This window comes from Symphodus melops (assembly GCF_947650265.1).
Source record: "Symphodus melops genome assembly, chromosome: 12".
Classification (NCBI taxonomy): Eukaryota; Metazoa; Chordata; class Actinopteri; order Labriformes; family Labridae; genus Symphodus; species Symphodus melops.
In genome coordinates this window covers 9,890,557-9,917,140 of record NC_136702.1, presented here as the reverse complement: position 1 = coordinate 9,917,140, position 26,584 = coordinate 9,890,557, and the positions used below count along the sequence as shown (strand labels likewise).

The following is a 26,584-nucleotide window of genomic DNA, read 5'->3' as shown; positions in this document are numbered from 1 at the left end:
CATACCTGGCCAATAAATCTGATTCTGATATTAAGCAAATGTTGTACACAATGTTTGGTAAAGAGTAGGCTAGTCATTGTTTTACACTTTTTTAAGGATAGATTTGCTTTTACTGTTCTTGAGTATTTTCAGTTATGCTCATTCTTGTCGAAGTTACTATTTTTTCCCCATTTACCAACCATAGTCTAAGCTTATCTGGCACTTGTGTGATTTTTTTTAGGCAACACACAAGTGCCACATGAAAAGGGCTGTGACAAAATAAACAAACCACTAGTATATATAAAAGTTAAGTGACAAGTTCACAATAAATATACATTGCATTAGTTGTTGTTATACCCAGAAGGCTGCAAAGAGGGTAAAAAAGCACAAGTTTGTAAACAAACAGTGAATATATCATTAATAACATGACACAAACAGTTTTCATAAAGGACTTTTAATTAAATCCTTCTGGTGCAAGTTGCATGATTTCAGATTCTGACAAACATTCTGAAACAAAGTATTGTTTTGCCCTTCTAAAGGGATTTTGCAAAGTTTTGTCTGAATTATTCTAGCATTATTTCTACAGCCTAACAGCATAGGCCTAAACGTTAACTTTATAACATGCACTCATCACCACACGTTTATTTAGCTCATGATAAAGACTTCTCTCGAATAGCATTTTTCTATAGCCTACTTTCACGCTTAATGACTTAAATATACGTTATAATTACGCTTTGCTCTAATCCAGTCCAAAGAGTTGCCAAGGTTTAGCCTATACAATCCAACCAGTTAATTAATTTCGACTCATTCTGACACCTCAGCGTAAATTAGAAGTGGGATTGAGATGTGATTAAGGGTCTTCGGAATATGTCAAGGTAATAAGACGGACTGGGTCCTGGCTGTGGCACCAATATGTGAAGAAGCTCACACTGAAGTGCAGCTCACTGTGCCGCTGCGTGAAATTACACTAAAAAGCCTATTTTCCCCCCTCTCATGCGCGCTCATGAGCACGCGTTCACGTTTGGCAGCTCCACGTCGACATTCTTCCAGCTGCATATAGTGAAGTGCACAGGACTGGGGGAAGAAAAGGTAAAAGCGGCGACAGACACCTTAAGACCAGAGCGCTGCAAGTCCGCAGACGGACACCGACCTCAGTGAAAACCGGCGTTTTGCACTGTGAATCCAGTTATGGCCTGCAATGTCCTCACGTAGCTTTCTGCTTTTGCAATTTGTGATCCAGACTACTTGCCCCCTCGTGTTGGATTGCAGCTGATTTCTTTGCGTCTACCTACATCAGGTACTGTATGATTCGCAAAACTAATCTGCTTGAAAACAAAATACTTCTCGTGTTAATCTTTAACAACGTCAAGATCCACAAAAACATTTTGATGTCTATGATGTTACTTTGCACTTTTAAAGTTGCTGTCTCTTGTTTGCTTTTAAAGTGTCAAGTGTCATACGTAGCTTAAAACTGACAGAGCTTCATACTCCTCTAGCTTTCTGCACTTCACTCATTTCTATTTGGCTATATCTTTCTGTTTTGTGCTGGGAACAGCATATTCTTTATAAGGCCAGTTCATTTCACAAAGTTGTAAAAGCTCAACAGGTAGGCTAGAATCAATGACACATGGGCAGAGGAGTGAAGTAATCCTACTGTGGCTAAAGATATCACCAGAACTGGAAATTTCAAACATGCCAGTTGATATGGAGTAAAAGGTAACAGATGGTCAAGTTTAATGGGTAAGTAAATGCATTTAGGGTAATTTTTGGTAGAAAATATGACAGGAATTAACTGTTGCATATACCCAAATGATGTTCAGGCTGATAAATTTTACAAAGACTCTGTGTGGCCTGCTTTACCTGCGATATCTCTTCTTTCTGGAGGACCTTCCACCGCACAGCAAGCCTTTTAGTAGGCCCAGTCCTTTCTAAACCTAGCCTACTTTTCTATTTCTCTAACAGCTGTTTTCTCTTCTTAGGCTGTATTTTTTGTGTTTAAGTCAATGCAAAGAGAGATGATCCAAGTCTACACCCTGTGTATTCTACGTTTTATGCAGGTTAAAGGAGCACCCAGTCATGAGGAGGATAAGGTCCTGCACAAGGACAAACCTATGAGGTGGCACCATGGCTTTCCAAATAAAGTTCTGTGATACACTTAGACTCTAATTGCTGGCAGTCAGTGCATTACAGAACTTTGTTTTGGGAGTTAATACTTTAACATTTGGGAGATAAATCCTCAAACATCTGGACATTGACATTTACTGCAGTGCTGTAATCCTTGGAACAAATGAACTGTTTTCTAAAATAAAGTTTTTCTTTTCAGCATTGTCACTGCCTCTGTCATTTTTTAAATGTATATTGGAAATAAGTATTCTGAAGTAGTAGTTTTTTGTTTATGTGCTTTACCGTTTTGTTAAACCATTGCTTAGAGGGGAATGCAATCTGCCATATGGAAACAGAAGTCACACTGGTCAGGTGACTAAACTACAAGCTATTTTCTCAAGTTGTAATTGCTGAGGCATGCGTTTTAAAACTATATTTTAACCTCCATTTCAGTTGAACAGTTCAATGCCAGAGACATGTATACATTTTTTACAGCATTTGGTTTTTTTTCCTTTTACTAATTTGATCAATGTCATTATTCTTGTTAATTTCTCCCAGTGAAGGCGATCCTTTTTTAAAGGCTAATCTGGTATCAACAATGTCGAAATATTTTGTCCTCTCTATTACTTTTAAAGCAAAAAGAAAAAGGCTGACATGTTTTTTTTTATTATCTCGTAACTTCAACGATAGCCTATGTAAGTTAACTCAGTCAATGGAGCCTATGTAACCAGTGGTATACCGCAAGGCTTGCTGGGAAATACATTAAATGGTGCTTTCAGGTGTTCTTTAAAGCTCCTCGCGAATACTCACAGTCCGCTCCTAACTCAACCACAGACTGTAGGCTATATCCGTTTGTTATAGGCTACAGCCTATGTTCAACAAAAACAGTAAGTTGTTCTAAACCAACTTCCATAGCCTAATTACTGACAAATGAAAATCCTCTATATTGTCTCTCTTTATTTTCGTCGTTCCTGGAGTCCAATTATCCCTGATCCGTTTTTTGTGTCCTGTAATTTAAAGTCCAAAATATGTAGGTTAAACCATCATGCAGGGTAATTAAAATAAATCAGCAGATTTCCATAACATAAGAGGGAAGAGTGGTAGATGATTGGTGTTTTTATGATGCGAAAGGGATTCAAAAGACAGGCTAAACTGATTAGTAGAATTGTCAAAAGGTTCATTGTCTGTTGACCACTTTATATCTTAAACGCTTCATCGGTTCATCCTCTTTAATGTAGCCATGTTACCCATTTAACATAGCCTAGCCAATCGTCTGTAAGATTCATGAAAAATGTTATAAAGCCCGTTTTAGAGTTCATCAGCTCTCTCCCTTACTTCTAAACGTGGCAAGAGAGAAAATTGACACTTCCCCTAGTTTCCAGGCATTTGCCACTATTTGGGTTATTTCTTTGCCTGCCTGTGATATTTCCGACAGGCTCCTGAACGCAACACACTTTCCCTGCGCTGACCTCTGACAGCCAGCCCCGCTCATGGATCCGCTCCCTCCCTTCACAAACACGGAAGCAGCATGGCGTCCAACAGCAGCGGCAGCGGCAGCTCCGAGAGGCAGCGGATTGCACAGCAAAGACTTAGTATAATTGCTGGACATCTACAAAGACCGGCGGATGGGGACTCGGACATCCTTGCCACGGAGTGCAAAGGCAAAGTTAGCAAGACAGAAGCTCCCAGTAGTGAGGAGAGGACGGTGCCGAGAAGGAGGTACGAGGCTGTGATGGAGCGGTGGACGAGGGGGTCCTTCATCTTTGGCTTTTGCTAGTTTTAAGTAAATCATCCGTGCAGTCATTTCTATGCAAGAACTGAAAGGGTGATATGGACTGACAGACAGTCTCCCCTCTCTTATCTGAGCTTTAGCAACGAAGGGTAGAGACGCTTAAAGCTGCTTTTAATTAGCCTGCTAGCTAACGTTGCTAGGCTACCGAGTAGACGTTAATTTGCTATGGGGTGGGTGCGGCGAGGTTTAATCTCAAGAGTTTAACGTTACGTGTGGACGACTTTGTCAAAGTTTTTTTCAGTGCAAGGCGTCTTCCTTAGCGTGTATTAGTTGATTAGTCATATGATGATTTCACCAATACCGGTCATGTCCTGAAAGATTTAGGTAGAAGTTTTGGCTAAGCTTCTGGCACTTTCCAGATGATTCACTTAAACAGTCACTGGATTGAGTCGTCGACATTTGAGTCGTGTAATCGATTATTTACCCTGTCACGGAAACTTTCTTCTTTTTTTTAAAATATATATATACATTTTTGTCTTCTTAACTACACATCTGTACGTTATTTAATCTGCCGCGGGTCCTCACATGTGAAATTGTTGAACAATTTAAGTAATAGGCTCTAGTCCTTTACATTTTTAACTATTAAACTGTATAATTAGATAATAAAGAAAAGGAGGAGGGGGGATTATTTAATTTGTGACAGCAATCTCAGTTGATCTTCTTGTGATCTGATTGGTTAGGACAAGTAGTGGTCTGACTTCTCTGTTTCAACCTCTTGACAGCTCATTTCCTTATGGCACACTGTGCTGACCTCTAGTGTCAGTATGAGAAAAAAACAACCCAAGCTCAATATTAAAGTCTACCACTTAAACAGTATCACTATTTACTTTTGTGACCTGCATCTTGTCAATTTGACACTGAGATGATTTTGATGAAAATGTCATGGCTCTTATCCTTGTCTGTTCTTAAATTACTAGAGAGAGTAAGTTTTGTAGTGCCTAAAAAGTGACACAGAATTGGGAATAGTCACGCAGTCATGTTTGGGTTTGTGCAGTTAAGCCTTGAGATGCCGGGAAGTCTTAATGTTCAGGCCATTTGTATACATAAACATTGTTTCTTTAAAGAAGTAGGGACTCCATCAGTTCAGCCTTTGAACTATTTATGCAACAATTCCCAGCTGCTGCTTTTCTGGTGTGGTTGGTTTGGGGTTTTCAGGCTAGAATGCGGATTTGCAGGTTGTCTGGAGGAGTTTCGGGAAGGTGTTCTTCAGCACTGACAAGACAGTGAGAAATTTACATCCACCACGAGTTTCAGTTGGAGGATTTTTTTTTAAGTACACCTCAAACTAATACTCTTAAATATGCTTTTGTCTCTCAGTCTGTCCAAAGAAGCATGATTTTTGTGCTCAATTCTATGAGCAAATTAGTAAGCAATTTACGAAACAAGACATCACACAGCTGTGGATATTGACCAAAGGAATCTCACTGAATTAATCCAAGCTGTCACAGTGTCATTCAAATTGAGTTTTTTTTTTCATTGCAGAAGTCCTTCTTTGTCTTTGATGTTTTGTGTATTTAGTATGAGTCTATGTTAATGTTTTGTTTCGTGTAGCTCAAAATGACACATCAGAAGTTTGCCTCTAAGGGCCACAATATCAGGAATTCCTTTTACATCACGAACCATACACCCTATATTTAGATAAGAAATAACTCAGAAACAAGCATGGATTGTACACACTCACCTTGCCACACAATTTAATGAAACTTATTTGTTAATTCTTTACACCAACCAGGACAGCGCTGTAGTTCAAGCAAGGATTTATCAAAACATAACTTTGTGTCACTCTCATTTCTTCACCCTCTCTTAATTTATAGGAAACTCCATTTTGGTAGCTATAAATCTTCGTTATAGCTTCTATGCTACTTTGTCAGCATCCCATCCCAAGTGGCCCGTGACTTATGGTGTGCTCAGAGGTGTAAGTACAGCACAATTGCTCCACACAGTACTTGAGCATGGACAATATAGCATAATGTCTTCATGTGAAGCTGGTGATTATAATAAAATATCCCTAAACATTTAAAGGATTGTGACATTTGTCAGATAAATTCCACCATTTAAGTAGCAATGACCGAACTACAGCGGGGTGGTGTGTGCTGGTATACTTCTTCAGTGGATACGTGTGCTAAATAATTAGCTTGAACTTGCAACTATAGCAGACACAAAATAACTGCCATTGTCACCAACCGAACCTGAGCGGTATTGAAAGCAGCTTTAAAAATGCCCGCAGGCTGCCATAAATGGAAATGAAGTGGTGTTAGTGGGGGAAATGGCTCACAGCAGAGGGTGTGTCTGTGTTTGCTAACTTCTTCTATGCATGCAAACTGTCGGAATATGTCACCTCTGCTTCTGCATTAAGACAGTGGTTACCAAAGTGGGGGTGTGACCTTCACAAAAAGAAATAATAAGAATTTAAAATAATTAAAACTATATTTTACCAATTTCTGTAAAAAAAAAGAATAATGTTGCAACATCCAGTTTCGAATAAAAGCAGATCATTAAGTGAGAGGAAAAGGACATGCATTTGTAAAAGTACTTATGATGTAAGTTTGCACATGACTGTGTGTGTGTGTGTGTGTGTGTGTGTGTGTGTGTGTGTGTGTGTGTGTGTGTGTGTGTGTGTGTGTGTGTGTGTGTGTGTGTGTGTGTGTGTGTGTGTGTGTGTGTGTGTGTGTGTGTGTGTGTGTGTGTGTGTGTGTGTGTGTGTGTGTGTTGCTCTTTACACAGAAAGATGCTCACACTTGTCTATTACGTTCTGTATGTCCACTCAGGGTTTAATACATGGAGATCATTTTTATTCTACTCTGCTTTTTTAATTTTTTTAATTTTATTTTTTTTTACCTTAAATTGCTATTCAGGATAATCTTTTGTTTTTTGGACCTGTTGTATTTGTTTGTGTTGCCATAGTTTAAATATGGCTGTTGGTGTGAGGGTGTGGCAGCGTCCTACATTACATGCCTCAACCACCTCCAGACAGGGTTGGTCCACGGTCTCTGGCACCCTTATTTTGGGGGTTATAAGCAGACAAGTTTGGGAAGCCCTGTGTTATAGGGTCAACAAGCTCTGTGATTCTTGTGAGCCTTTGTGCCGAGCAGTGTGTGAAATGTTAAACTGACAACAAACAACAGTACTGTAGGTGTGCCCGTCTGTATCCTCCTGACATGTACATTTACCAACACTGACAGACAGCTCGGCCCTGGGACGAACACAAAGGTTGTGTTACTGAATGAAAGAAGGAAACTGTATCGTTTATTTTGTATTTTTGATAGTGTCATGAAACATGATATCAACATGGGCGATTTATCTCTCTCTCTGCGTTTTCTCTTTTTTTCCTCCTTTCATATTGTGTCGGCCTTGACTCCACTGTTAGGTGTATACGATGGCAACTTAACCACTGATACTGTTTGTTTTCCCACAGGCAGGAGATTATGAAATGGAACGGCTGGGGATACAGTGACACCAAATTCCTCTTTAACAAGAAAGGGCAAGCAGAATTTACTGGCAAAAGGTACCGTGTAATATCGCCTCACTTCTGTTAAGCACACTGCGCCAGTCTACCTGTTGATGAAGTATCAGTCCGTCCCTGTGTCTCATTCACAGCCTCTTTTCTTTCGAGTACACCTATTACATCTGGCTTCATCATTCATGTGTTTGGGTATATTTAGGATGGAGTCATACATTGATCATTCCCACGGCACACGCTCAGAGTCTGACCCAGCTTTTTTAATCCAGTTGCTGCCTCCTACACTCGCAGCAATGTGGTGCTACTGCCACCTCCTGGCTGGCATTTGAACTGCTCATTGTTATCTGAGAAGGTTACTGTCTGTGATTTGAGCTCTCCCAAAGTCTCGAGCTCATGAACAGAAACCACTTTGCAACCTGTTTAGAAAAATGGAACATATCATGTTTGTAATTACTGATGGTCTCAGGGGAGTTGTGGGAAAACAGTTAATCAATTTCATTTTGAGAAAAAAAAAAAGATTTCATTTCAGTGTTTGAGAGGGTGGGAAAATAAAGCCAATTGTCTGCAATATAATTGAAAATGGCTTCTGTTTAGAGCAGAGAGAATCACTCTCTCTGCTCCTTTATCCCTGTCTCCCATAACAAAGGAAGATGTATGGATGAGCCTTTTTAGTGTAATCATGACGTATGCCTCTGGAAGAGACAGCCTTGCTTGTCCCATTGTGAACGCAGAGGAATGGCAGACTGCATATGAGGATGTATTTTGAGTAATGAGTCGAGCTGAACTGGACGTCGCACAGCAAATGGCTTCCTCCTGTGCGAGCTGTTTCTACAAACCGCTCTGTGCCCGCTCGACTGTAAAGCTACCTGGGCAGCCTTCAGTAACCAAGGCTGAGGCACAGCTGAATGAATGTCTGAGATGTCGTTCTCCTCCTCCGCACTCACTGGGACAGAGGCTCTTTTTTTTTTTTTTTTTTCATTACATGCTGTGTTTCATGCTCTCTCGGACAAAGGCACAGCACAGTGCCCTGATGGGCTGGGCCCAGGCTGTGCCAGCAGCTCAATTATGCAAGGGATGGCGAGTGCGGTCACACAGACAGCACAGACACTGTCACCGCTGCTCGCCTCTGCTCGCTTAATAACCTCTCTGGACTCAAACCTCACACTCCATTCTTATTAGGCACAGATGTGGACCTGAAATGAAAAAGCCCAGTCAAGCATTTACAGTAGATGTTTTCAATTGAGGGTTCTGACTTCCAGTACACAAAATTATTCATACATGCCATTTTAAATTGTTCCTTTTCTGTTTTGTTTTTACAAAAAATGTGTCTTCCTCTACACTTAACCCAGGTATAGACTGAGTGGTATGATCATCCCCAGTCTGAAAGATTGGATGGTGGGCACATTCGGAGCAAATTTGCAGCATAAAAGCCTAGCAACAGTGAGTCTCACTCATATTATTTGCCGTTTTCCTTAAAGGAAGCTCTAAAGAAGAGCTCCTGCTGAAAATGATCAAATTAAAGTGAATTGTTTCTCTGTTTTCAGCCTGTTCTGACGAGCAGCGCAGTACAGCCTCCCACTATTAACGAGGCCTTTGTGGAGGACGTGAAATCCACGGGTATCCCCTTCTCCCATGATGCAGAGGACCGGGTGTTTCGCTCTCACGGTGAGATTTGAGCTGTTTCATATGCCCGGTTTGTTACGTTGTTAGAGTACGAAAGGCTTTTAATGAAGCAACAGTGTTTTTATGTGTGATGCTCGCATCAAATATGCTCTTGACATGTGTCATCTCATTTGAGAACTTTGTCTTCTAGGTCATTGCTTACACGAGGTCTTTGCCCTGCGAGAAGGAAAAGTTGGCCGTGTTCCAGATATGGTGGTGTGGCCAAGTGAGTTCATATCTGTGTGTGTTTTATCGGCCTGTTTTCCTCCTCCCACGTAGCATCCCTCTACTGGCTTAGGTGATTTAAAGGGTTAATCTCTGCAGAGGCAGGGATATTAATATGTATGAGTGGAGGCTTAATAAGAAGCGTCAGGGGGAGGACGGTTGACACCCAATACTCCACGGTCTGGCCAAGCACAGTCCACGTCTGAATTATGATTCTGAGATTGGTTTTCTCTTGTTATGTCCGGGACTATTTTATCATGCAAATGAGTCTTGACTGATAGCTGAAACTTGATTAGCAGCCTCCCAAATGGGCAGCAAATCTCCAAGCAACTGTTGGTATCGTTTCATTGAAACAGGCACGAAATAAAAATGTTCCAACCCCACAAGTACTCTCTCATTTGCCGTGCATCTCGTAGATTTTTTTTTTTTTGACCTGTAATTTAAAATTCCTCAGTAGTCCCCTGAAAGTCATGCTGTGTTTTTTAAATGGAGGCTTAGCTTCTTTTAAAGTTTCGAACTGTAATCTGCAGGCAGAAAGCAGAGTGTTTAATTGGATGGCAAAAACATACTCGTATGCAGCCATTCCTCTCCGCCTCTGAAAGCACTTGAGGCCAGTCAAGCATATCCACGTGGGTGGGTATTACTTCTCTTCCCATTCGCTAGTGTGAGTGGAGCTCCATGATTGGCTAAAGCATGTTTGTATTGATCCGACACATCCTGCCCCCCCCCCAGAGAGCATATCTTCATGCTGTCTGACTCTGCCTGAGGAAAGCCCTAGGCAGATCACAACCGTCATGCAAATCAAAACCTGCTTCTCGGATGTTCCTCCACCTCTTATAGCTCAGGCTATATACATTCATTTATTGTCCCATGTATACATGCACAAGCAGTGTTATGTGCCGTATTTATCTCCTGTGCCAAGTACCTCTGGTTATTATCTGGGTTCTGGATTTATGAATACAATAGAGGTCGGTAAATGGAAACATGTCCTTTATGATGGCCACTAATTTCTAAAATGATGTCCTTTGGCTTCACAGACTGCCACAATGATGTGGTGAAAATTGTGGAACTGGCATGCAAACATAATGTTTGTTTGATGCCTTTTGGAGGTGAGTCATGGAATTTATGTATTGTGTTAATGTATTACCATGTGTTTAATACAAAAAAAAAAAGCTGCATAATTCATAAAGGAATGTAAGTAATGCAAACAGTGCAGCAGGCGCAGCACAATGCGTGTGTTGTTGTATTCCATCTTGTATGATACCTGGATGTTTCTCGTTACCGTAAGTCTGATTGTGACTCTCGTTTGTCCGTCTGTCTCTTAGGAGGGACTAGTGTCTCAAGCGCACTCGAGTGCCCCCCAGAGGAAACTCGCTCCATTGTTTCTCTGGATACCTCACAGATGGTAAGTAATCCCACTCTGTGTTTTCTCTAGTGCAGAAGCAGTTGATCTGCACTAGAAACAAAAGAAACGATTTCTGCCTGAATCGGCTCATGTCATACTTTTTATTTTGATTGTTGTGATTGGAAGTATGTTCAGATATAAACTTCCTGTTTTTAATCATCTCTGAACTTACAGTGACAGAAAAATGACATGGTATTGCATTATGGGGAAAAAAAGGGTTCATCAATCAGACTCAGGATTTTCTGTAGGAATTGTCTGTTGGGTAGCTCAGTCTGTAGGGACTTGGGTTGGGAACCGGAGGGCCATGTCCAGATGCGGACCAAACTATGGAAGTTGGTCTGGTAGCTGGAAGGGTGCCAGACCACTTCTCGAGCACTGCCGAGGTGCCTTTGAGCAAAGCACCGAACCCCCACCAGCTCAGGAGGCGTTTCCAGAGGGGGCATCTCTGACCTCTCTCCATCAATGCATGTCCCCAGGTCCTGCTTGTGCATTTGTATGATTCTGTGTGTGAAAAAAAAAACAGAGTGCGAACAAGAATTTCCCCCCAGGGGATTAATAAAGTATTTAAAAAATATATATATATGTATATGTATGTATATATGTATGTATGTGTATATATATATATATATATATATGTATATATATATATATATATATGTGTGTGTGTGTGTGTGTGTATATATATGTGTATGTATATATGTGTATATATATATATGTATGTGTATATGTATGTGTATATATGTGTGTGTGTGTGTATATATGTGTATATATATATGTATATATATGTGTGTATATATGTGTGTATATATATATGTATATTCGATTATTGTTTCATAAATACTTAACATCATCATCATTAAATCTTTTTTATTATTGGTGCATGTAACTTAAAATATGGATTTTTGACTAGCTGTAGGATAACACAGGTAATATTCACACAGTGAATATTTTGAACTAGTCATCTAAAATCAGCATAAATAGTGGTTCAGTTTACGCTCGATCCTTTTTATTTTATTTTAAGAGAACACGTAGCATCTCACCAGCGACATAATTGTTTTGTTTTTTTTTTTTTAAATTTTTTAAATTATGATATGAAATCGTCACTATTACAGTACACCCCTTTGATCCAGAGCCCACCTAGAGGTGATATATAAGCTGTCCGGATGCTTCTAGCACACAGAGTTTTGGTGCCTCAGACACCAGTGACCAGCGCTCTGTGTCAAGGGTCAGAGGTGCGTTTGGCTCCAATGGAAGCACATGAAAGCAGCAGTGTGGTTGCGCCATAAAGTTTACTACCTCTGGAGAATAATTGATGGCATGTCTGAAATGACCTCCTGCAGGAAGGGGTAGGCCAAGTGCCCAGCGGCCCAAAGAAGAGGCATATATTTGGAATTGGATGTTAAATTGAGTTTAACCTTGAGGAAAATGTGTCTGTCCCTTTATCCCCCCTGCCCACATTTATCCTCCGACATGTGACTATCAAGGCCAGAAGGACATGCTGGTGCAAAAGTAGCATTAATGTCAGCTCAACAAAGTCAATAATGACAAAGGTATGCAGGTTTAGAATTCCGATGATAGACATTGTGATGCACATTTTCTTTAATAACAGTTGTAACCTGTATCATACAAGCGACGTGTTTTTGTTAAAGTCAAATGAAACAAAGCGCTTAAGGTTTTTTCTTTTAATGCTGATTTATAAACAACGTTATATGAGCTTCTTGGCTATCTTTTCTTATTCTCAGAACCGCATCCTGTGGATTGACGAGAAAAATTTAACCGCCCATGTGGAGGCTGGCATCGTCGGTCAGGATTTGGAGAGATTGGTAAGTGCTCCCCGTCCATCCATATTCATCCAGCGGAAAGAGCTTACATCGCTGTAAAATGCGATGCCAACAATCAAGCCGTGCGACCGCTCACAGGTTGCCCAATGCTCAGTCACCTTGGTGCTTTGTGCTCGCTAGATGGAGCAGGGTTTAGTAGGGAGAGTGAGACAGGAACAGAGTGCTGAAGGGGAGAGATTAGAGAGTGAGGCGGCGGTCATGAGCAGATGGCACCATCAAGCTAATTCAGAAAAATGGAGAAGGAGCAGGCTTTTGATGTAGAGGAATGCGTGAGCTGCATGTGAAGAGGACACCGGCTCTGCATTTAGACTGCTCCATTTTGATGGAGCAGATGGGTCTACATTATAAACTGCCTTCAAGGGGAGTGTGGTTATAAAACAAGGCCTGACTTAACCTCCATCTTGTGCCTCTGGTGGGGGTTGTTGTACTTTAAGGTCTTTATTGTTATTATTACTATTAAATGTTCTGCCTAAAGATGCCATCTTTCAGGGGTTGGGCTGCCTTGAAGAGAATGTGTGGGTTCCTGATGACCGTCACATTCTCCTCGAACCTGTGGGGAATGGATATCTGATGAGCTTCTATATGTGTATCACACACTCTTAAGTGCCCCCTGGTATTTAGTCACTTTTCTGTAGCCACGTGACCAGTAACTAAGACGCCACTCACAGTACTCAGGGAATTGTTGGGGCTGTTAAAGCCTTAGTTTTCATGACTAATGTCTTAGACTTAACATAGCTCACGGAATAACCTCAGCATGTGGAAGTAGAGTGTCTGTTGTTTTAGTTTTACCATTGCAAATAAAAAAAGACCACAACATGTCACCTTGCAACATGCAGTTCTTATATTACAAACCAATTCAGTGATCTAATAGAGCAGCCACATTTAGCGCTGCCCAAATAGTACTCAGATCTCTCATTTTGACTCTTTTTTTTTTTCTCTTTCCACTTGGTTTATTTTAAGCTGCAGTAAAAATCTATGATGCCATAAAACCCAGAGTTTGTGCATTGCAGCAAAACGAGTGCAGTGAAATGCAGCAGCCGAGCTGCAATTATCTTCTTTTTTTCTTTTTCTTTTTTTTTTTTTCCCCCCCTTTGCTTGCTCATTCTTTTTGCTTGTTATTAAAACATTCTTGTGGCATTTACATCACTGTGTTCCAAACATTTTTTGGCTCTACTTTATCTGCACGAACAAACGTGTGCTTTCCTTCTTTCTTGTCACAGCTTAATGAGAGCGGCTACTGTACAGGGCACGAGCCTGACTCCATGGAGTTCAGCTCCTTGGGGGGCTGGGTAGCAACCCGAGCATCAGGCATGAAGAAGAATGTCTATGGCAACATTGAGGACCTGGTGAGATGCGCACACTCACCTTAACTTAATGCCTCTTGTTTGTTTCAAGTTAGGACTAGTAATTTGGAAGGTAATTATTAGCAGGGTTTCTGGACTTTACCCAGGCCTTTAAAAAGTCCAAGTATCAGTTGAGAAATATCTTCATGCAGGTGGTGTAATATCTGAATTACTTTGTTTGCATCAATTTAAAGAATGTCTGCCAATGAGCTTTTCTGATGTTGCTGTTGTCTGACTTTCTAGGTCATCCACATAAAGATGGTGACTCCCCAAGGTGTGATCGAGAAGAGCTGTCAGGGCCCACGCATGTCCACAGGGCCGGACATTCACCACTTCATCCTGGGCTCAGAAGGTTTGCCCCCTTTCTCATGAGATTTGAGTGACACACTCACGTGGTTGTGAGTTTGTGAATTTGCGTGAATGTTCTTAGATAAAACGGTAACATCAGGCTGGTTCACATGCACGGGGCCTCTTAAACATTAACCAGCACTGGTGCTGAAAGTGATCGGGGGGGGGGGGGGGGTGTAAGTTAGGAACCAGCAAGTGTCCTCTCCACCCCATCTGCCGTGCCCTGTCCTTGCGAATGCCCACAGAGAATACTGCCATATGCCAGGTTCCCCCCTACATAATGAGGAGGTTTGGAGTCTTGGCATGGCTATGTTAAACAGCTGTGGATGCAAACTTTATATTCACCCTACAAAGCTCGGCAATCTGCTCCCTGACTGGGCTGGGATCACTGCCCAAATCTCCATTTGTTCTCATTAGAAGTAATTTCAATTTACTAAGACTACCACCAGTATATTAGAGCATAACCAAACCTGCTTAGAAGATAAAGTCACTATTAAAAAATGTAGAATTAATAATTCTTTAATGTCACAACACTGTGTCAGTTGCATCCACACTGTCCAGTTCAGCTTTAAGAGTGTAACAGTGTCTGCTAATAAGTCTCTATGTGACAGGTCAAGCCAACGCTGCATAAAGTGGTCACAGTCCGGCTTCATGTTTCAGGAGACTCTTTATTTTTGAAATATGTTCAAACAGCCGCTCTGCAGTGATGGTAGTGAGCAAACCACTTACAGCAGCACTCTTGTCAGAACTTCTCTCATTGTTAGGTTTATGGACCTCGTAAGTTTTTGTCAAGAAATGATAAACAAAACAATTAAAAAAAACAAAAAAAAACGAAATACAAAATATATGTCTGTATAGAAAACAACCCGCAGAAAACCAAACAAAAAAGAAACACCCACCAAGAGCAGCGGGTTACATTGACACATACTGTCTTAAGAGATGTTCAGAGTCTTGATTTAAGTATAATAGAAAATAACTCGGACAAATCTTACTTCTATAATACAGATACAAAACCATGTATAAACATGACATAAATACATGGGGATACAGGAGAGGTCTGAATTTGCTTTGAGACTCGATGGTTAAGGAGAAAAAAGGTCATTTAGAGTGTCGTCTGTGTAGATCTGTCTCACCATCTCCATTAATCAGAGCAGCTTATAACTCCAAACGGAAAGTGTCCAGAAATGAGCCTCCTCCACTTTTAATAAATCTATTCATTTAGCAGCAGAGGCCAACCAATCCACTGCACTCTCTAAAATCCTTTTAAACACACTGATAAGGTCATAAAAAGTACATGTTTGTTAATATGGATGTGGTGTACTTATTTGCTGACACAGATCTGTTTGACAAATTGTTCACATATAAAAACAAAAACCTGTCATGTTCCCCGTTAAAATACAAAAACTGTGAACATAGGATCATTAAACAACTCAAGCGAATTTTAAAAAAGGTCAGAAGTACACATTTAGCTTTGAATGGTTCATTCTTATATCAGGAAGGGTTCATTCTTATATCAGCTACAAAAAAACAGCACTCCATATCTCCGAGCTCTGAGAGCAAAATAAGAAGTGGCAGCATTCTCTCCTTATTGTGGGAGCATGGTTTAAAAAGCCCTTTGTATGAGCTTAAACTAATAATACTCGTGTCATGATGTGAAATTGGGCTTTCTGTTCAGCTTAGGTGGTGTAACACAGACAGGACAGGACCACACATCTCTGATAGAACCTGTTCTACTGGGAAGCCTAACGCTGATACCGAAGAGGTCAAACCACCACACAGTCTCATTAAAATTATCTACCTCATCACCACAGCCTCCACATCCTGCAGCCTGACAGCAGGCGACAACAAAGCACCGCGCTCACACCCTTGACTATGCTCTGCATGCTAAATGGAAAACATCCATTTGATCAGAAATTACTGCGAAAACCTCAAGCTTCTCATTCACTCCACAACAAGCAGGTCTCACTATCTCTGTGACCTTGAAGTAGAAGGAATGCTAAGTGGGGGTTTTTTTCCCTCTCGCTAACTTCCGCCCGAATGACTGGAATAATCGATGATAATAATCTTTACTTTAAATGTCAACCATAGAGGATGTCATGAAGGTGTGTCGGAACCAACTGGTGTTCATTTAGTCTGTTACATGATTGTAAAATGGTCGCCCCACAATGGTTAGCACTTAGCATTGTCCACACAGCCCTTTAACCAGAACGCAGGGGGACCCTTCACTTCAAGTAATATATATATAGATACACATACATACATACATACATACAGAGAGAGGGACAGAGAGAGATATTGTCACCGTTTAAATGTCTTACGCTACTCTTCAGCATTTCATTGCATGGCTTTCTTCCCATGAGACCTTTTCTATGACCTTGCTTTTCTTATTACAGTTCTTTTTTCCTCCCTCACTCACCCTCCTCTCTAGCTCCTCCCTAACTCTTGCTCTCTCTCGCTCTCTCTCTCTCTCTCTAGCTCTCTCTCTCGCTCTCTCTCGCTCTGACTCCTCCTGCCCACTCCCCTGCGTGCCGTCAGGAGTGAGGGGTGTGTCCTGCTCTGTTCCAATGGAGTCACATGTTTTCCACTGGGCCACTAGGGAGCAGCGTGCCACATGTAGTGTCAGTGTTTGAGGGCTCATTAAGAGCCATAACAGGCTGAGGGAGCCCCTGACGGAACAGGCAATGTTCAGGAGAGACGTATAAAAGCACTCTGTTTGTAATGAAGAACATGAATGCCCAGAGAGATTGATACAATCGTTTAATCAGTTATATATATATATATATATATATATATATATTTATTTATTTATTTATTTATTTATTTATTTTTTTAAGTTACATGTTGTCATTACCAGTCATATGTTTGACCAAGAGTCTTTAAACTAAACATATTTGATCTGAATGATAATCACATTAAACAGTGTGACGTCATACCACAAGATTTTGTCCTGGAAATGCCCAACAAACTCATTGTGTAATACCTGATTGTAGCTCAGCAGCATGCAGAGCCAGTGAGAATGAACACAGCAGAGAAGATAGAGGCTAAAGAACTAGAAGAATCCTGAAGTGGCAAAAAATCGACAGCTCAGATTTCTATAGAATTTCTGTAATTACTTGATTAAATGTTAATTCACTGTTCCTGATGTCAGTCAGACCTGATGCAGTTCAGCTTTGTCTAGAAACCAAGGACAGCTTGGAGAGTCTGAACAGCTCTTTTTGATATATGCAAGGATGTTTGGAGGAACTTGTTGTTCACTCCAGGCTCCTAGACGTCAGAGATTATTCTAGGTGGGTCAATGTGACACGACCCTGATAATGATAATATATATATTTTTTAATATATGCAGATCCTTTGGAAGTTATGCAGTTATGTTTGAGCATGGTACTGAACCACAAGTGTGTTGTTGAATCATGTCTCCTGCAGTAATCATCTGATGTATGAACTTTCATCAACATAAGCCGTCTGAGTCGAAGGAGTCTTGTTGTGTGAAGTCTTGATCATTTCCTCGACACAGATTAGTTTAAATGTACAGCACTCAGCCTCACACAATGATTCCACAACCAAAACACAGCATTCATATTTTTTTGAGTGTTTGTGATCATGATGACGCTAATTGTTTTCAAAATCAAGTTACAAAGTGTTTTACAAGGACAGCAATAATCGAGCAAATGTAAAAACCGGCCAGTGGTAGAATATAATATGAGGTAACAAACATCTTAAGACCAAATACTTTTCAGAGAACTATACATACAAACCGTTCTTTTTAAAGGAATTTTAAAAAGTAAAATTTAGGTAAAAATTCAGCTAAATCGAGGAAAGGCTCGCTGGTAACTTAAGAAGAGCTTACTGGCCTCGCTGACCTGGTAGGTTGGCTTTATCCCCTTTTTGGTTTTTAGTCTGGAATTTGGAACGGCGGGCTCACAGGGCAGTGAGAGGTCTGAAAATGGAGCTAAAAGGTAGATCTGTCTGTTAGAGTGCTGTTGACTAGTGCATTTACAACATTTAACACAAACTACCTGCACATGGCAGAATACAGAGTGACACATTAAAGTAAAAATGTCTTTAAATAATTATCTGTGATTTGGTGACCTTTGTTTTTTTTTTCTTGATTTGGGTTAAAAGTCTCTGTCATGGTGAAACATATTGTCTGTGTATGGTGGAGTATTTGTGTGTGTGTTTTTTTTTGTTTTTTTTAAGAATGCAATCTGACTCCAGCAGCAGCAGCAGCAGCAGCTAAAGTTTGACAGTTTTCAGCCTCCAAAGGTCAGTCTGAGGTTTTGGTGCTCCTGTGTATGTGTTGCTGCTGTTGGCCTCATTGCCTTTGATAGAGCCCTGCTTTATTTCCTCACACTCTCGACATGATAAATCTTGGTCATCCCCTGGTGTGTGGTAGAAAAAACCAGATCTACCAGGTGAAATGTGAGACAAAGGTCCCCCAAAAGGACCCTGGGGACATGTACCAGAGCCTTGTAAAACGGTCTAGAGTTCTGCCCTGAGAGGGGGTTGGGTCATATCAACAGTGGGAACCGATTTACCTATTTTAGTTTTACACCGAATGTTTGGGATTTTCCACAGGGACCCTGGGTGTGGTCACTGAGGTAACGATGAAGATCCGACCTATGCCAGAGTATCAGAAATACGGCTCAGTGGTCTTCCCTAACTTTGAGCTGGGAGTTGCCTGTCTCCGAGAGGTTGCCAAACAGGTAACGTAATAACTTTCAACACATGTAACTTCATACACTGCTGCCCCCATATGAGTTAAGGGCCAGTCTGAATTTGTCCAGACTTTGATAAGCCCTTTCCCGTTTTCATTTCACCTCTTTATAAAATCGGACTTCTCAAAAAAAAAAAAAAGAAGAAGCACAAATTTAAATATGTTACTTAGACCAACTTGTGTCCTCTGCATTTACATCTGCTGCAGTGTAAAACTTTTATATTGAGACTTGAAACTACTTGGGTGACAAAATATGTTGTACTTGAATCCAGAACATTCTTGTATTTGAAATTCAACTGCAACTTGACGATATTTGGCGTCTACTCTAAAGTGTTACTCTGTGTATTCTTACTTTCACCTTAAGGCCCAGAACCCAACAAACCAAGCCCACTGAGTGTTTTCAGCCCATTTTCAGTCTCTGTAGCAGCGTTTCTTACAGTTCTAGTTGCATTTCAGACAACATTGTTGAACTTCAGTCCCTTGGCAGTACTGCATTTCACTAGCTTTGATATTTCATACTCGATTTAAATAATCTCTGTTTTTAAAAAATGTTTAATCCCACTTGGCAATACATCTGATTTAAGAATCTGAGGAACGTTTCCGATATTGAAAAAATATTTGTATGCATCCTGCAACAGTTGCATCAGATGTTGACAGTTTGGTCTGCTATTAATTGAAAGCTTTATTTTCATTTTATCTTATTTATTCTGTTTCCGAAAAAACGAACACACGCCAACTTTTGTTTTTCAGAGGTGTGCCCCAGCATCCATACGACTCATGGATAATGAGCAGTTTAAATTTGGTAAGTCATTTATTTATTTATTTATTTTATGTTCACAATAAAAAGCAGCTTAGATGTACATCAATGAATATCACTGCTACTATTAACTGTATGCATACACCTTTTTTTCTTCCTCTTTTTTCATCTAGTCCTCAGACCGTAGTCCTCCCTTGATTAACAGAGCTTTGCAATAAAACACACAATTTTAGCTTTTACCTGACAGCGTGAGAGTTATAATATTTCTTTAAAGTTAGATTTTGTTTCCCACACTGTACATCGTATCAATATGTTGGCCCATTGAAGTTCTGAGAAAAAAAAAAACAATGAATGGTACAGCATGCAATGATTTTATGTTCCTCTCAGCCCAGTACTGTGACATTGATTATCATTTTTTGCAGCAGAATTGCCACGCACGCACGCACGCACGAAGAAATAAAAAGAATTGAAGCCAAATGAAAAATGACCCTGGCTAAAATGAAGTAGCTGGTACATTGAAATAGTATAATGTTGTTTCTTCAGGTTGAGTGGAATGCATGTGGCATTGCCAGAGATCACTGTAAAGTTCTCCAGTCCCCGGGGATCTCATTATCTCTCCTACATTTCCACTTTTCACAGAGTAGGCACTTCTTTGCATTAAGTAGGGAAGATGAAGCGACCAGGTTTCTGCTAATAACTAAAACTCGTGGCTCCATGATACCTTCTTGGGCTTATTAGTGGCTTGTCCTCACTTTTAATCATGTTGGCTGTAAGTAAGGAGAGCTGATGTATTCACAGGTCTGTCTCAGATTGAGACTACAAGTAGGATTTAGCAGCGGCTGTCCTGATGAACGAGATGAAAAATGAGAGCGTTGTAGTCGGAAGCTCTGTGTTTTTAAGTGCAAGGAATCACAGAGAGGAGTGTTAAAAGTAAAAATATTCACAGTGTAGGAGTAATTTTCTCTCTGTGCATGTTGAGTATTTAATTAACAAGTATGATGGCTGCGAGAGACCGAAAGACCTGCAATCAAATTTTGGAATGGAAACAATTAGGACACTAAGTGATGAAGAGACTGGAGCACGGGGGGAAATAAATGAACTGTTAAGTCTCTGCGACATCACCCGTGACTTCCCCGCTGTGATTGATAACCATCCCATTGGCCCCAGCCCCTCATTTTCGCTTGTCCACGGGCGCTTTTGTGCGTCCGATCAGGAATAAATCAAAAAGTGTGTGTGAGGAAGACGGATATCACTGTGTCAACCCCACTTCCCTTCGGAAACCCTCTGATTTATAGTCGCTGTCGCTAGCAGCCACTGGCCAGTTGTAAAAGTTATTCAAATGTTACCATTTATTTTTCCTGCTTTTGTTCGAAGCGGCAAATAAATCGGACCGGTGTGCCCTCTCAGAACGCTTAAGGATGCAAGCAGAAGTAGGGGTATGACTAATGTGTGAACAGCATCTGTTTTGCTGGTTCACTTCTTTGTGAAAAGGTGCAGCTGACTCTTATCTGATATATTCACAGGTCATGCCCTGAAGCCACAAGTATCCTCCATTTTCACGTCTTTTTTGGACGGGCTGAAGAAGCTGTATATCACCAAGGTAAATATTAGGACGTGAAGATCATTATTTGAGTCTCCTGAGTGTTTCCCATGAAATAAAACGTATTCTTTGATCACCAGTTCAAAGGGTTTGACCAGGACCGCTTGTGCGTGGCCACCCTGCTGTTCGAGGGAAACCGTGAGAAGGTCCTGCAGCACGAGAAGCAGGTTTATGACATCGCTGCAAAATTTGGGTGAGTAGTCGCTCAGACAGGATTGCCACAGGACCGGCTGCACATCCCAGGCAAAGTAGAGCACAAAAATCACAAATCACCATCAGCTGGGACTCTAAATGTGATGTCGAGGCTGTGATGTCACTTGATTTAACCAGCCATTGTGTCGTAGAAGTGAAAAACAAAGATGGAGAAGCACACTTCAGACTTGGCCTCCTGCTCAGTACTTTGTCTGTGTGTGGATTGATGGATCACCTGTGGATGTCCTCCTGTCAGACCGGCCTTTATGTTAGAGTAGGTGTGGTGTGGGCGGTGATAGTAGGGCACAGCTCCCCTCAGGGCCAGAGGACACGGTGCTTGGCTCGTGTGATTGATCACTAAACGGATCAATGAGGAGTTTGGTGGGAATCAGTTAGCTGTCAGCTGCAGAGGGATGCTCTCTCTATCCCGAGCCGCTTTCTAAACCTCTAACAATACTTTTCACCAAAGTTATTTTCATCATTAGTTCAACTTTGTGCTCAAAGATTATTGGTTTTTGTGATCAAGAATTATTCCTTCTCTGTGATTTTATCTTGAGAAATAGATTGTTTTAAAAGGAGGGGGAAGCTTGATGCATTTAAAAAAATCACAATTCTAAAATTCTGTGGGGTTTTTTGCCCTTATCCCCAGAACATTTATGATTTTATTCTTATTAACACAGGCCTTTAATTTATTGTTATATCAGTATTGGGCTGCAAAAAAAATAAAACCAACACAAAAAGGCCTGCAGGGTACGTGGAAATAAAAACAGGAATACTTAACTATGTTGGTTTTTAATCAAATCTGTCAAATATTTGACATGTTTGTAAGAAAAGAGCAAAACTGTGAAGCTCATACATTCTGTGTATTCAAATAAAAGTGAAGCTGTAACGATTGTAGAATCAGAACGTGACATGAATTTCAATAAAAGTTGATATAAATGAGTCCCGCACCATCATTAAATGTATTATAGCTGGTAAGACACTCGAGAAAGCTCATTGCAAAACAATATTAAACAGTGCTGTTCTTATTGGCTACATTTGTTGTTAGTGTTTGGCCTTGTGCCCAGACCAGCAGGTATCTGGAGCACTGCCCTGGTAATAGCCAGCAATTAAACCATGAGAAACTTGTCAGTTACATGCAGCATCCTCTGCTTTATTGCATTATTTCTCATAAATCGTGATCATCCGTCAGATCAAGTGCGGGTGATGGATTGAAGCGGCTCTGTGAGGAATATTTTCTTGCAGTGTAGAGAAACAGGAAGAAGGGTGAAAAATCCATATAGTGATTTTGTAATGAGCTTGGCCTGATTAGTTTGGGTGCTGGATGAAAATTTGATTACCCACTGCAGGTGATGGATGTGTGGCTGACCTGTGGCGTTGCACGGAGCATAGCTTCATTGATCTGTATATTGTTGGATTGACAGGCTCCCAGGCCGCTGTTGTGAGTGCCACGGTCTGAGCAACAAAGCTAAAAGAAAAGAGCTGTTAAATATTAACCCTGTTATCTGCTTCCAGGGGCCTGGCAGCTGGAGAGGACAATGGGCAGAGGGGCTACATGTTGACCTTCGTCATCGCTTACCTCCGGGTGGGTCACTCCTCCGGCCTTTTTTTTCTGCCTGAGCTGATGGGCAGGTGGGGCGGGCGGGGAGGATTCAGTCTGACAGCAGAGATGAGAGGGAGCGGAGCAGAATGTGACCCGAGGAGGTCTCTGATTTGATCTGGTCACAGTTTGTGTCATGGTGTAAACACCGAGGTATCTTCATCAGGAGGAGGGCACAGCTTTTGCTGTGAAAATGACATTGGCGAGTTGTCTTGGGTCACTCCAGTCAGGAAGCCTTTGATCATACGGACACATTAACTTACAATGAATCCTACTGGGAGGAGTTTTGAACTGGTTAGGGATTGATTGAAGGGGATCTTTTGAACAGGAACTATCCACTATAGGGAGTTCCTTTGGAACTACAGCTACCACGGGGACTTCTAAACGGGGTTTTAGGAACTAAGATAGCTCTTAATATCATTAAAAATGTAACGTAAAAAACAACACTGACAAATGAACACAATTCTTTCTAACGCAGTTACTCATGTATTCATAAACCCAACCACACACAACAGACACGGCTCTCACCACGGCTTGATTCATGTTATCAGCTGTGTCGAGTAAGTGGCTTACATCACTTTAAGGCTCATATCAGCTTTAACCATGTCTGTGTGAATGCAGACAGGAAAAAAGGCTCCATAGTGTGTAGTTCTCAGGAAACTCTCTAGTGGATAGTTCCTTTTCAAAAATGTCCCTATAGACCTCTAGACTGCAAGTCTTGATGCATTTCCAAAGCTGAACAAAAACCCCCGCCGCGATTTTCAGCTTTTCAGAACAAAAATCTCTTAAAACCTCGGACAAACTTTCTGTTGTATTATTGCTTGAAACGTGTCGACTCATTCTCTACTTCTTTACATCTGTAACATGTATTTTACAGGAACCAATTGGTAACTCTGCATGTAAATCTTATGTTAAATGGCCTTTTTGCATTTCAATAAATAGGAGTAGTAGTTTTTTTTTTTTTTTTTTTTTTTACCATTTCTCTTATACTAATGTTGTAACCTACACAGGACTTGGGGATGGACTACTATGTGATCGGGGAGTCCTTTGAAACCTCGGTGCCTTGGGACAGGTAAATGCACGGCTATGAGCTGTAGGCTTCTTTCTCAATTTGATTTAAATGGCTGTAAACATTTCTCTTCCCACACTTCTTTCCTCCCACACAGTCAGTCCTCAGAGAGTCCTCTGTTTCCCTGTCTTTTCCTTCTTTTCAACTCTGTCTTTGATAGTCACCTTCCCCCCCCCCCATTATCCTGCTCTGCATTGGTGGAAGCTTTTCCTCCTCTCCCTACAAAAAAAGACTCTTACTGATGTACAAACATGGCATGAGAGGTCTGTGTCTGTGTGGGTTTTAGTTTTTTTCCCTCAAAAAAACACACAGATACATCCTCATGTAGTGTCTTTTGCATTTTCTACATGGTTTTATCATTTTTACACACACACACACACACACACACACACACACACGCCCAACAGCATCCAGAAGCACACACAGCTCTGTGTTGTGTAACATGCCTGTCGGGAGAGACCAAGAGATCAGGCACTGAGGCGAGCATATGTGCCTGGCTCATTACCTGCCCTCCTCGCCATCCTCCCCCCTCCACACATGGCTGCACATGCTCAGGACTGGCGGCCATTTCCACAACAGTGGGAACCTCTCCCACTGTGGTCGTCATATTAGCCAGTCTCCTCCTCCTCCTCCTCCTCCTCTTTCCTACACTTGTCTTTTTCTGTATTTCGATTAATTTCACTTTTTTTTTGTTACTTCCTTGTAAAAGACTAGTATACTTTTCGAATGCACAAAGATCCCAGTGAGGAGTATTTCCATGAAGTTTCAGAGTCATTCTGGAAATCTGTTTCATGTTTAATTAAAATAAAATCTGCTCTTAATCTTCTCTCCAGGGTGTTGGACATATGCCGGAATGTGAAAGCACGCATTACTCGAGAGTGTAAAGACAAAGGAGTACAGTTTCCACCGTTATCCACATGCAGGTAATGTCTGCGAGGGATCCTTTCAATGCAATTCAAGAGAACTTTTCCACTTCGCCTTTAATCAGGCCTTGACATGTCAGCCTTCTAGCCAACAAAACAGCACTTACCACAGTGAAACCATTTCTCCCACTAACACTTTTGATCACTTAACAGAAGTACACTAATATTAAATTTGTTTTATAAAAAAACAAAGTTTTTTTTCCCAGTTGTTTTAAACTGTGGCTTTCTGCTCATAAACAAGTAACTGATGCATGAAGCTGTTTTCACACAGAAAACTCCCTGCATTTATCAATGCAAGAGGGTAAATCTTTAATCCAGACTTTTACTTAACGTTTTCATGCCCCAAGTTTAAAAAAATAATACAGTATATACTGTATCTATATTGTGTATTACAAGACATAACTTCATAACCCATGGCCTCAGCAATGATAAATATGGCCTACGTTCATGGGGCGTTCAGCAGGCAGGCGTTTCAGATTATTTAACATTTGGTGCTCTAGTCTGGTCAATGTTTGCAGTACATGTTTGTAGAACAGACCCTGAATAAATTGTGACCATCCAAATAAATAACATAATAATAATGTTAGTCAGTACGCCAGGTCAGGTCATTATGTTGTCCTTATCATCTGTGGTAAAGACTTTAAATATTTCCAAGAAGGTCCCTTTAGTATTTGTTGATATAGCCGCAAAAAACATTTATTGAACTATTTGAAAAATACATTTACCTATATGGAATAATTGTTGACATGTTCAGATGTGAAATAGGATCTCCCTACCTGAAAAAAAGAAAACAACACAAATACTCAACATTTTGCCGAAAACCAAAGAACGGATTCAAACCCGGTCCTGACCTGACCCCTTAGTGTAGCAAAGGCCAGTTTCACAGACAGACAATGTAACGAACAGGCGGCGAGCCCGTTGAGGTGCACCAGGCTCCTGCTCTCAGTGTGCGGACAGATTAGGCTGCAGCCTGATTATGCTCCAGCCATTCATTTCCCGGCCACAGTCTGTCACATGATTGATTTGTCCATTTAACCTTTAGAGGAGTCAGCGTGCCAGGTGATGGGCCATGTCAAATTAAGAGGGGCTCTGCATCCCGCTCCTCTATGGGGAACGAGGCCACATAGTAAACATGCAGACTAGAGAATCTTTTTGATCTATTAAAGTATCTTTACACACTTAAGAGACAAACAATGATTCTCAGTATACTGAGACTGTTCTGTGTCTGGGAACAAATGGACACATTTTCTGTGGAGTTTTCCTGTTTGTACTGCGGTACAAATGTGGCTCAGATGATTCAGTAAAAGCATTTGATGTCTGATTATGACACAATAAAAACTAAGAGTGCCTCAGTGCCGCGCCTGCTTCTGAAAAACCTGAGTGGAATTGAGTTCAGGGTTCACTAAGAAGAAGACAAACCTCCCACTTAACTTCCTCTTCCTATTAGTCAGGAAAATGCATTGACTGTACGAAAATAAAAAACGGCCTCCTTAATAATTACAGTAAATACTCAGAGCACACATGGGAACATTAGGAGCTCTTTCCTGATTCTTCTGACATACTTCATTCCT

The 26,584-nt window shown here is 40.9% G+C and overlaps 1 protein-coding gene across 1 annotated transcript in view; it reads left to right on the top strand.

The window, feature by feature from the left end:
* Positions 1-3,516: 3,516 nt before the first annotated feature.
* Positions 3,517-26,584, top strand: part of agps (alkylglycerone phosphate synthase) — a 29,002-nt gene continuing 5,934 nt past the window's right edge. Inside the window, exons 1-17 of the mRNA XM_079356943.1 lie at positions 3,517-3,801; positions 7,290-7,379; positions 8,684-8,774; positions 8,879-8,999; positions 9,148-9,222; positions 10,259-10,330; positions 10,547-10,626; positions 12,369-12,449; positions 13,688-13,813; positions 14,054-14,162; positions 18,734-18,861; positions 19,623-19,674; positions 21,153-21,229; positions 21,310-21,422; positions 22,937-23,006; positions 24,032-24,093; positions 24,924-25,013. Coding sequence (XP_079213069.1) covers positions 3,611-3,801; positions 7,290-7,379; positions 8,684-8,774; positions 8,879-8,999; positions 9,148-9,222; positions 10,259-10,330; positions 10,547-10,626; positions 12,369-12,449; positions 13,688-13,813; positions 14,054-14,162; positions 18,734-18,861; positions 19,623-19,674; positions 21,153-21,229; positions 21,310-21,422; positions 22,937-23,006; positions 24,032-24,093; positions 24,924-25,013 — 1,628 coding nt within the window. The 5' untranslated portion in view covers positions 3,517-3,610. The remainder of the gene's footprint in view (positions 3,802-7,289; positions 7,380-8,683; positions 8,775-8,878; positions 9,000-9,147; positions 9,223-10,258; positions 10,331-10,546; positions 10,627-12,368; positions 12,450-13,687; positions 13,814-14,053; positions 14,163-18,733; positions 18,862-19,622; positions 19,675-21,152; positions 21,230-21,309; positions 21,423-22,936; positions 23,007-24,031; positions 24,094-24,923; positions 25,014-26,584) is intronic.